Below are 12,251 nucleotides of genomic sequence, written 5' to 3' on the forward strand. Positions count from 1 at the left end.
GGCATGGTGGCGGGCGCCTGTAATCCCAGCTACTCAGCAGGCTGGGGCAGAAGAATCACTTGAACTTGGGAGGCAGAGGTTGCAGTGAGCCGAGATCTCGCCATTGCACTCCAACCCGGGCAACAAGAGCAAAACTCCATCTCTAAATAACTAAATACATACAAATAAAGTCTGTTATTCATTTGGCTTTATTTTTGGCATACTTAACAAAAATTAGCAGGGCATGGTGGCACATGCCTGTAATCCCAGCTACTGAGGCAAGAAAATCGCTGGAACCTGGGAGGCAAAGGTTGCAGTGAGCCAAGATTGTGCCACTGCACTCTAGCCTGGGTAACTCCATCTCAAAAACAAACAAACAAACAACAACAAAAAAACACTACTAAAAGAATGAAAAGGCAGGCCACAGAGTGACAGAAGTTATCTGCTTCTATATATATTACAACAAAGGACTTGATTCCAAATTATCTATATATGAAACTCTTACAATAAGAAAAAGATAGTGACCAAATACAAAAATAAGCAAACCAGTTGAACAGGCACTTCACACAAAAGAGGATATCCAAGTGACTGATAAACATATAAAAAGATGCTCACAATGAATATCTTCAGGGAAATAAATGCAAATTTAAACCACATACCTAGGTGATTTGAACCAAGGCAGTTCTGTCAACCTCTCGCTGTATTTACTAATATGTAAATTGGAAATATTAATGCTTATGCTCAGGAATTTACAGTCTGAAGAAGGAATAAATGACACAACTGAAAACTGATAATTATGTATGGAAACACAGAGAATTATACACTAAAAGTCCAGGGGTAGAGACATAGTGGCCATATCTTTTGCCCCTAAATCAAATCAAATCAAATCCTGGGCTCAAGCGGCCATCCCGCCTCGGCCTCCCAAAGCACTGGGATGCCAGGCATGAGCCACCGCACCTGGCCAAAAAAAATGTTAAAGAAAGAACGAAATTGGTAACCACAGCGGCATCTCAAGGCAGGCAAACTAAAAGGCTGAAGCCAGGTGGAAAATTTACTTATCACTGTGCTTATAAATAAAATATTTACATTTAAAACGAACAAAGTCTGCGCGGTCCTAGGTGAACCTGGCCGAGGCTTCTGAGTCGAGGATGGCGCGGGTCAGCTGAGGCCAAGAACGCAGGCACTGCCCTACTGCTCTCCAGATCACAGCTCCGCCTCTGCGAGGCCCCGGGGAAATGGGCATCCCCGCTCCAGTGACAGAAGGACAAAGACGGAGCCCAGTGGCTGGGTGTTCCGCCCAGGATCACCAGCGAGCTCAGGGTCCTCCCCCTGACCGCCCCAGGGTGGGCATTTTTGAAAGCAGAGGAAGGGAGGGAACACACTCTTTGGTGCTGTGGCCACCTTGCCTCGCCCACGGCGGGCGCTCACAGGCTTTGGGGGCCCCGCCCGGGCCGCAGAGGGGAGAGGCCGCCCCATGCCCCGCCCCGCCAAATTCAAGAGCCTTCGCCGAACGCCGGGAGGTTCCCAGACCACCGGTCTTGCTCCCGACCTTTTGCAGAATCTTCTCACTCCTCCCGAGCTCCCTTCCTTGCGCCCGTCCCGGCAAGGGACGCGTCATGCCCAGCTCCAGGCCGCGAGGCAGCCCGCCGCCCGCTCCCTCGGGCGCTCGGGTCCGGTCGCCTCGCTCGGGCCGCTCTCCGGCGCCTAGGTTCCCCACCGGCCCGAACACGCCCCGCGCTCCCGGACGCTTCGAGTCCCCCTTCTCTGTCGAGGCCATCCTGGCGAGGCCCGACCCCCGCGCGCCGGCGGCCTCCCAGCCGTCGGGCTCCGCCTGCGCCAACCCGGCCTTCTGGACCGCTCCTTTCCTGTGCGCCGCCCCGGACCTGCCCTGGGCGTGCCCGGCATCGTGGCTGCCCGCCTACCTGAGCGTGGGTCTCTACCCTGTGCCAGGGCCGCGCGTGGCTCCCGTCTGCGGCCCGCGGGGCTTCAGCGTCACAGGTACTGCGCGCCCCGCGCCCGCATGCGGGGGACTGGGAGGGGGCTGGAGAGCCTAGGCCGCCACCTCCGGCAGAGGTGCAGGAGAGGGCACTGAGTCTGAGAATCACACACGGCTGGACTGGGAAGGGGCTTTGCCACCGCTGACCTTGCAGTTGAAGCGGAGGACCCCGACAGTCTGCCGAGAAAGCCTCCGGCGCGAGGCTTGCCCGGCAAGCTGCTGAGGTGGGAGAGGGTGGGTGTGAGGGCGGCGCAGCGCTGAATGCGGTGGGCAGTAGGCAAGCGCTGGGGCTGCAGGGGGACCCAGCCCTGCTCCCGGTCTCCCCGTCCCTTGACTCCCTCGCACACCCCAGGGTAGCGCTTGGTGGCAGAGACGCTTCCCAAAGCTGCTGTCGACCCGAACCGATGGCCCTGTTTTTTTGTTGTGGGGGAGAAGTGGACGCTCCGGGCGGTGCTGTTGAGTGAGGAGCTGTTAGGAGCTGGTCAAGGCTCACGCACCGCTACTGCCTCCACTGCTCACGTCTGTGAACTTGGGCTCCACACTTCTCCGCTCTGAGCCTGCGTGCCTGCAATGTTCTTAAGTGGTGCTTAAGGGCCAGGCACTTAAATCTCATGAGAAAGTAACTGTAAGACCGGGCGCGGTGGCTCACGCCTGTAATTTCAGCACTTTGGGAGACCAAGGCGGGTGGATCACCTGCAGTCAGGAGTTCAACACCAGCCTGGCCAACATGGTGAAACCCCGTCTCAACTAAAAACACCAAAAAATTAGCAGGGCGTGGTGGCGCACGCATGTAATCCCAGCTACTCAGGAGGCTGAGTCAGGAGAATCACTTGAACCCAGGAGGCAGAGGTTGAATTGAGCCGAGATTGCCTCACTGCACTCCAGCCTGGGCGACAGAGTGAGACTCCCTCTCAAACAAACACAAAAAAGTAACTATAGAGGGAACTTTGCCCTCTAGTATTAAACATCCACCTACACGTGCTTTTGCATTTTTGGTTGCCAGGTTCATGTTTCCCCATGTCCCCACGAAGAAAACAGGAGCAAAGTTAGTCCAAGACTTGTCAACCCATGCTAAGATAGTTGTAACACAATCTTGCCGGGTTCCTACTCTAGGGCACTCGCCCCAGTCCAGCATTTCCTCAACCCATTTCAGCAGTGCATTAACCCCTGGACTCCCAGCCCCATCCAAATTCAACATCACTGGATCTGGCAGCCGTGCCCATCACTCCAAGTCACCTTTCTCTGAGCTCTTCACACACCTGAGGTCTGAATTATAGTTTATTACTTCATGTTACAGTTGTCTCATTTTCAAGTTTTTGTGTGTGTGTGTTTTGTTTTGTTTTATTTTGAGAAGGAGTCTCGCTATGTCTCTCAGGCTGGAGTGCAGTGGCACTCTCTCTGCTCACTACAGCCTCCTCCTGGGCTCAAGTGATTCTCCTGCCTTAGCTCCAGAGTGGCTGAAATTACAGGCGCCTACCACCACGACCAGCTAATTTTTGTATTTTTAGTAGAGATGGGGTTTCCCCATGTTGGGCAGGCTGGTTTTGACTCCTGACCACAAATGATCTGCCCGCCTTAGCTTCCCAGAGTGCTGGGATTACAGGCATGAGCCACTGCACCCGGCCTCAAGTTAGTTTTTGCATGGGTATTACACCCACAAGGTCCAAATGTCAAAATTTGTACTAAGATATATGGAGAGGACTTTCCTCTTTTGCCTGTCACCTAGCCACCTACTTCTTGAGATATTTTATGCATATTTATCACCTGAATACAGATATGCACACACGTCTATTCTTTCCTTCATTTCCCCAAACTCACCATACACTATGCTCTGTACCTTACTCTAGTCACTCAACCATGTATCTTGGAGATTTTTCCAATCCACAAAGAGCTTCTTTTATATCTACAGAGTAGCCCATTGAAGGAATATATCATAATTTATTTAATCAGGTCCCATTGATGTTTTCTGTCACTGCTGTTATATACAGCACAGCAATGAATAACCTTGCACATAGGCTATTCTAGTATAGTTGGGTTTGTTGGGCTTGCTGTAGTTTTGCCAGATTGCCCTCCACAGAGCTTGCACCCGCTCTGCACTCCCGGAGTTCAAAACCAACTGTGTGTGAGAGTGCTCCCTTTTCCTTCACTCTCACCTACATGATGTGTTATCCGTCTTAGTTTATCCAACCTGATAGAAGGAAAACAGTATCGCTGTGTTAGTTCAATTTGCATTTCTGTAATAAGTGAGATGGAGAATATTTTCATGTTTAAGGGCTGTTGTATTTCTTTTTCTTTTTCTTTTTCTTTCTTTTTTTTTTTTTTGAGATGGAGCCTCACTTTGTTGCCCAGGCTGGAGTGCAGTGGCCCGATTTCGGCTCACTGCAAGCTCCACCTCCCAGGGTCATGCCATTCTCCTGCCTCAGCCTCCCAAGTAACTGGGACTACAGGCGCCCGCCACCACACCCGGCTAATTTTTTGTATTTTTAGTGGAGATGGGTTTTCACCATGTTAGCCAGGATAGTCTCCATCTCCTGACCTCGTGATCCACCCGCCTTGGCCTCCCAAAGTGCTGGGATTACAGACGTGAGCCACTGTGCCCGGCCTTTTTTTTTTTTTTTTTTTGAAACGGAGTCTCGCTCTGTCACCCAGGCTAGAATGCAGTGGTGCAATCTTGGCTCACTGCAACCTCCACCTCTCAGGTTCAAGTGATTCTCCTGCCTCAGCCTCCCAAGTAGCTGGGACTACAGGCACATGTCACCACGCCTGGCCAATTTTTTGTATTTTTAGTAGAGACAAGGTTTCACTATGTTAGCCAGGATGGTTTTGATCTCCTGACCTTGTGATGTATTTCTTTTTCTGTGAACTATCTGTTCTTGTATTTTGTCCATATGTGTAGTTGGTTATTTAAAACAATCTATTTGTAGATACTCTTTTCTACTAAGGAAATTAACCCTGGCCGGGTGCAGTGGCTCACCCCTGTAATCCCAGCACTTTGGGAGGCTGAGGCGGGTGGATCACTTGAACTCAGGAGTTGAGACCAGCCTGGGCAACATGGCAAAGCCCCGTCTCTACTAAAAACACAAAAATTAGCTGGGCATGGTGGTGTGCACCTTGGTGGGGGCTGAAGTGGGAGGATTGCTTGTGCCTGGGAGGCAGAGGTTGCAGTGAGCCCAGGTCAAGCCACTGCAATCCAGCCCGGGTGACAGAACAAGACCCTATCTCAAAAAATCAAAAAAGAAATTAGCCCTTTAACTGTAATGAACTACACACTTTTTTCTATTTATTGGCCTTTGACTTTGATTATGGTGGTATTCTTTTGTTACATAGAAAAAAATTTAATTTTTATATGTTTGATATAGTTTTATAAATCAGTTCTTTTTTCTTTTGTGAGACAAGTTCTCTGTCACTCAGGCTGGAGTGCAGTGGTGCAATCATGGCTTACCACAGCTTCAACCTTCCAGGCTTAAGCACTCCTCCTTAGCCTCCTGAGTAGCAGGGACCACAGGCATGCACTACCATACTCGACTAATTTAAAACATTTTTTTTGTAGAGGTGGACTCTCACAATGTTACCCAGGTTGATCTTGAACTCCTGGGCTCAAGCGATCCTCCCACCTCAGCCTCCCAAACTGCTGGGATTACAGGCATGAGCCACTGTGCCTGGCCCCAGGTCTTATATGATACTTGGAAAGAACTTCCTCACCGTGAAGTCATAAAATAACTTCCGCCTGTTTTTTTCTAAATTTTTGTGGGTTTACCTTTTTACACTTAAAGATTTCCTCCGTTTGGATTTTTTTAGTGCAAGGTATTGGATATGGATCCAGCTTAATTTCTCCCAGATCTGGAAATAATCCCTCTCTTCCCCACTGGATTATCACTTCTATTTTAATTTTTATAATAACCATAGACTTTCTTCTTGCTCTGTGCCTGGCACACTGCTAAGCACCCTGTAAGCAAACAGCGCATATGTTTTTGTTGTTGTGGTGGTGGTAGTTGCTGTTGTGGAGACAGGGTCTTGCTCTATTGGCAAGGAGTGATCTCGGCTTGGCTCACTACAACCTCTGCCTCCCGGGCTCAAGTGATCCTCCTGCTTCAGTCTCCTAAGTAGCTGGTCTGCAGTTGTGCACCACCACACCCGACTAATTTTTGTATTTGCTTGTAGAGATAGGGTTTTGCCATGTTGCCCAGGGTGGTCTCCAACTCCTGGGCTCAAGTGATGGGCCCATCTCAGCCTCTCAAAGTGCTGGTATTACAGGCATGAGCCACTGTGCCGAGACAGCACCATGTTAAAATCTGGACATCTCTGGAAGTAGGGATTAATTATCACCATTTTACATATGAGGAAATCAAGACTCACAGAAGTACATTGACTTGCCCAAGGTCCTCTGGCTGGTAATTGGTGGTAGAGTTGGGATTCCAACTAGAGGCTTTTTTTTTTTTTTTTCAGACAGAGTCTGACTCTATCGCCCAGGCTGGAGTACAGTGGCACAATCTTGGCTCACTGCAACCTCCGCCTTCCAGGTTCAAGCCATTCTCCTCCCTCAGCCTCCCGAGTAGCTGGGATTACAGGTGCCCATCACCACACCTGGCTAATTTTTGTATTTTTAGTAGAGACAGGGTTTTGCCAAGCTGACTAGGCTGGTTTTGAACTCCTGACCTCAGGCTATCCACCCACCTCAGCCTCCCGAAGTACTGGGATTACAGGTATGAGCCACCATGCCTGGCCTCAACTAGAGCTCTTAAGGAATACACAATACAGCCTACTTTCTTCCCCAAAGGTCAACTTCTGATTCTGAAACAAGGCTGACTAGGTACACCAGGCTGTATGTCTGATGGGCTTTTCCTAATCTTTTGGTCTACCTTGGCAGGCACAGAGTAAGCCTAGTGGGCCCAGTGGTTGGAGTCCTAAGCAGCCAGGACCCCAGACACACTCCCTTTGTTGGGGCAGTCTGTCTGCCAGCCCTGACTCCCCAAGGCCAGTGGGGGCTGAATGGCCTTAGCATTATGCTTGCCATTCTTCTGCCTGGAATACTGTCCTCCCAGATAGCCCAGTGACTCACTCCCTCTTTCCCATCAAGATTTGACTTAGGAACTGCTCCTGGTTGATGCATCTCCACTGGCCCACAGCTTGGTCTCATCTATTCCCATGGCTTAAAATACCATCTATATAAGCTGATGACTCCCAATTTTTTTTTTAATTGAGACAGAGTCTGGCACTGTCGCCCAGGCTGGAGTGGAGTGGGCTCTATCTTGGCTCACTGCAACCTCTGCTTCCCGGACTCAAGCAATTCTGCCTCAGCCTCCTGAGTAGCTGGGATTACAGGCGCGTGCCACCATGCCCAGCTAATTTTTGTATTTTTAGTAGAGACGGGGTTTCACCATGTTGGCCAGGCTGGTCTCGAACTCCTGATCTCAAGCGATCCGCCTACTTCAGCCTCCCAAAGTGCTGGAATTACAGGCATGAGCCGCTGTGCTCAGCGATGACTCCCAAATTTGTATCCTCAGCTCAACCCTCTCTTCTGACTTGTATCTCTTCTGACCTTACTTCTAAGACGTAAGCTCCGTAACAACAGGGATTTTCTGTTTTGTCCTGAAACCATGCATGACACACAGTAGATGTTCAAAAAGTATATTTGTTCAATGAATTAAAAGGGTGAAACCCTGGGGAACTCTTCTCTGCCCATTCCATGGTGTTGCCAGAAGCAGTCAAGGAAAGGAGAGGAAGGCAAAGAGAAGGGAGGTTTGGCAACTCCTATTAGGGGCCAGAAGTGAAGCTACTTGGCTAGACAGTAGTGGTGGTAGACAGAGTCTCATTGCATTGTCCCTTCTTTCCCATTTATTTGTTTGCTGTTATTTCTGGACAGTCTCTTTCCACTGTCTTCTTGCACTGTTACCTGGCCAAGGGGAAGGCAAGGTAGTAGAGCTGTGTATGCCTTCTCATTTTGCCAAGGTGGGAGTGCCGGGGGCTTCTGGCTAACCTCCCCTGCTGCTGGCTAACCTCCCCTGCTGCTGGTTGCTCTTTAGGGTTGGAGCTGGCTCATTGCTCAGGACTCTGGGCCTTCCCAGACTGGGCCCCAACGGAGGACCTAAGGGACACTGAGAGACAGCAAAAGAGAGTCCGAACTATGTTTAACTTGGAGCAGCTGGAAGAGTTGGAGAAAGTGTTTGCAAAACAGCACAATCTGGTGGGGAAGAAGAGAGCCCAGCTGGCAGCTCGGCTCAAACTTACAGAGAACCAGGTGGGAGTATGGACTCCTGTTGGGCCTGGGCTGCACCTGGGGACAAACACTACCTCGGCAAGGCCCTAAACGGAGGGTGGGAGGAAGACATGGACCCTCTTCCCTGTGCCAGGCTGTTGAGGGGACAGGCCCTGACTTTTTGCACGCTCTATATAATGAAAAAAAGTCCCATTTGAAGTCACATTATGTGAACAGCTTGGAATGTTAACTTAGATTATTAGTCTAAAAACTGATAATAAAGGATTTTCATGCTAAATAAGGACTTGCTAGTAAAATTAAGTAGATGTGGCCAGGTGTGGTGGCTCATGCCTGTAATCCCAGCACTTTGGGAGGCCGAGGTGGGCAGATCACAAGGTCAGGAGTTCAAGACCAGCCCAGCCAACATAGTGAAATCCCATCTCTACTAAAAATACAAAAATTAGCTGGGTGCCTATAATCCCAGCTACTTAGGAGGCCAAGGCAGGAGAATCGCTTGAGCCCAGGAGGCAGCGGTTGCAGTGAGCGGAGATCACACCACTGCACTACAGCCTGGGCAACAGTGCGAGACTCCGTCTCAAAAAGCAACAACAACAACAACAAAAAAAAAAAAGAAAAAAGAAAAAAAGTAGATATTGAAGAGAGTCAATATAATCAATGTTTCTTTCACCCCTATATTCCTCTCCAGCTATTATGTCAATTCTCTGCTCCTTTCACAAGCAAACTTCTCAAGAACTTGCCATGTTCACTTTTGTCAGTGTCCTCACCTCCCACTCCTTCACACATTCCAACATGACTTTTCCCTACCATGCCATCAAAACTTCTCAGCAAGGTCTCTAATAACCTCCATGTTGCCAGAACCAACAATATGACACTTTACTTTCTTCAACTCAGTCCACCACTCAGCAGCTCTTAGTACTGGACAGTCAGCCACCCCATCCCTTATTGAAACATGTCCTCATAGCCTCCAGACACCACGTTGTCTGGTTTTCCTCCCAGCTCTGTCTCCTTGGCAGGCTACCCTTCCCTTGGGGACCTCGAAATCTCTTCCCAGCTGGTCTCATCTATTCCCATGGCTTAAAATGCCATCTATAAGCCAATGACTCCCAAATTTGTATCCTCAGCGCAACCATCTTGTCTGACTTATATCTCTAACTGCCTTCTTGGTGATTCCACTTAGATGTCTCATGGGCACGTATCTGAAACCCAAGTCTAAACCTCAATTCCTGACTTTTTTCTTGCCCAAATGTGTTCCTTTCCCATACATGCCTCCACCATCCACCTGGTTACTCAAAAACCCCATCATCCTAGATTGCTCCTTCTCCCCCGCTTCCAACCATCGAGCCTTGTCATCTCTACCTCCAAAATACAGCTAGAGTTGCTTCACTTCTCTCCGTCACCCCTAATGTACGCCCCAGCTCTCCCGGGGCTGCTGCGGTGGCCTCTCTCCTGTCTCCCTGCTTCTGCTGCCATCCATGCTTCACACAGCAGCCAGGTGCACAGTGCACTTCGGATGTAAATAGGATTACATGGGCCCACGTAAAAGCCTCACGGGTGACACTCCTTATCTATATGGCCTTCCAGGTCCTGGGTGATCTGGCAGCCACTGACCTCTCCCATTTCCCTCCCTTGACTTTCTCCTCTCGCTCTCATCCATGCTCTCCTCCTTCCTGGTCCTCAAACACTCCAAGCTTGGTTCCATTTCAGAGCCTTCCTACAGGTTGTTCCCTGCCCTGTGGGCCTGCTCTTCTCTGTCCCCATCAGGTGGGCCTCTCTCTCTTTGAGCCTCAGCTTTAGTGCTGGTTCCTCAGGGAGGCCTCCTCTACCCAAAGCCCTGTTTGTATCCCGTTTTGTGTTTACATAGCTCTGTTAGTTTACATGTTTCTTGCCAGTGTTTCTTCACTAGCTCCTGAGCTCCACGAGGGTAGGCAGCTTGCCTCTGTTGCTCGCCACTGTATCAGCATCACCTAGGATGGTGCTTAGCACATCCTGGAAGCTCAGTAAATACTCGGATGAATGAATGGTGTCTGGAATTACAGAAAGGGGTGTTTTGGAGGAGGTGCCTCCCTGAGAAGGAAGAGCAAATATTGGCCAGGCAGAGAGGGGTGTTCACTCCAGGAATTGGGAAGCAGTGGGACCTGCTGGTCACATTCTGATCTCTGCCCACTGTCTCCAATTATAGGTGAGAGTCTGGTTCCAGAACCGCAGGGTCAAGTATCAGAAGCAGCAAAAGCTGAGGGCAGCGGTTCCATCTGCCGAGGCTGCCTCCCTGGATGAGCCTTCCAGCAGCTCCAACGCCAGTATCCAGAGTGATGATGCCGAGTCAGGAGTAGACGGCTGAGGACTGGGACAGAGGCCCTAGCCAGGCTGCCTGGGCTAGTTCCTCCTGGGGGTACCCACTGGGGCTCCCTGCCTCACACTTCAACAAAAAGCCTCCTCAACCAGAGGAATCTGAGCTGTCAAGCAGGGACCCCCTTTTCTATACTGATTCCTGGAAACTGGAATAATGTAATAATTGGAGGCACAGATTCTTGCCTTCAACTATATCCTTGGCCAACCTATGGAACTTCCGAGCCTTTTATCTTTGTATGTATGATGGGTGCATTCATAACTTAGACCACCCAGGGGCGAGAAGATGTCTGTAAAGCAATAATGTGCCAGGCACAGTGTGAAGTGTGTGGTTACTGTCAAGGCTTGTAAGCCCCTGAGTAGAAAAGACCAAATGGAAAAAAAAAAAAAACGGTTTTTCTTTTGCTTTCACCCCTCAACAATCAACACAGAACACTTCTGTGACCAAACATATAGGGGTGTACCCCACATTCTAACCTCTAATTCAGTAAATTCTGACATGATCTACCTGCAGGTAGTCTCTGACCCCACAGATTGAGGGCTCATTTCACAAGGCGGCCCCTCCATTTTTTTTTTTTTTTTGAGACAGAGTGCAGTGGTGTGATCTTGGCTCACCGCAACTTCTGCCTCCCGGGTTCAAGTGATTCTCCTGCCTCAGCCTCTAGGCGCACACCACCACGCTTGGCTAATTTTTATATTTTTAGTAGAGACGGGGTTTCACCATATGGTCAGGCTGGTCTTGAACTCCTGACCTTGTGATCCACCCACCTCAGCCTCCCAAAGTGCTGGGATTACATGCATGAGCCACCACCCAGCCCAACCCTGCCCTTTTTGTTTTTTATGGAGTCTTAAGGTCTATCAGTCATCAGTCGACTCATTAGCATATGAAAAACATCACTTCAGAGATTCTAGGGATTTTAGGAGTTCTATGCCAGGAAATCGAGATGAAGACCAAATATATATTTCATAATATCACAGCTCCTCTCACCTGGGGGAGTGATACTTGTACCAGCAATTAATATTTTCCTGGCCTGGCTGTGGAGAAGGAACCTCTTTGAATAAGCATCTGGCCATAGAAGACTCTTTCCCCATCAGAAGGAGTTGAGAGCAAAGAGGAGAAGGTAAAACTTCACAAAGTTTCCCAACGTTTTCTTGTTTTGTCTGAACTGTTACCATTCTCAGAAGCAGCTCAGGCCCAGCAGCCAAGACAAGGTCTCGCTCTGTCACCCAGGCTGGAGTGCAGTGGTGCAATTATAGCTCATGGCAGCCTCAACCTCCTGGGCTCAAGTGATCCTCCCACCTTAGCCTCCTGAGCAGCTGGGTCTACAGGCACGTGACACCACGCCTGGCTAATTTTTAAACATTTTTGTAGAGACAACGTCCCTTTGTTGCCCAGGCTGGTCTTGAACTCCAGGCTTCAATTGGTTCTCCTGCCTTGGCCTCGCAAAGCCCCATCTTTTTATAGAAGTATTTGTGTATGCCAAGGCTGGCATTTTGTCATAAACTCTGCTGTGTTTTCACAGGACAGTTATAAATTCCCCCTTTCATGACTCTGACTCATGGATCCTTCTTCTTCTCAAGAATGTGCTCGATTTCTCTGAAAGAAACCTGCTGCCAGGATTTTCAGAGCTGATTTCCGTAGCACAGATCATTCAGATTCTAGAATGGCTGTTGGGGACTGAGCTGAGGGGTGGAAGGAAGCCTGCCCTGCTA

At 49.5% G+C, this 12,251-nt stretch overlaps 1 protein-coding gene across 1 annotated transcript; it reads left to right on the plus strand.

Annotated features, from left to right (window-relative positions):
* Nucleotides 1-1,192: 1,192 nt before the first annotated feature.
* On the plus strand, nucleotides 1,193-12,093 carry NOTO (notochord homeobox). The gene is made up of 3 exons (XM_023223962.2): nucleotides 1,193-1,977; nucleotides 7,999-8,213; nucleotides 10,372-12,093. Exons 1-3 carry the CDS (start codon nucleotides 1,215-1,217, stop codon nucleotides 10,528-10,530), a joined length of 1,137 nt encoding a protein of 378 aa, XP_023079730.1. The 5' UTR covers nucleotides 1,193-1,214; the 3' UTR covers nucleotides 10,531-12,093.
* The last annotated feature ends 158 nt before the right edge of the window (nucleotides 12,094-12,251 follow it).

This window comes from Piliocolobus tephrosceles, chromosome 15 (genome assembly GCF_002776525.5).
Source record: "Piliocolobus tephrosceles isolate RC106 chromosome 15, ASM277652v3, whole genome shotgun sequence".
In the NCBI taxonomy this organism is placed as follows: domain Eukaryota; kingdom Metazoa; phylum Chordata; class Mammalia; order Primates; family Cercopithecidae; genus Piliocolobus; species Piliocolobus tephrosceles.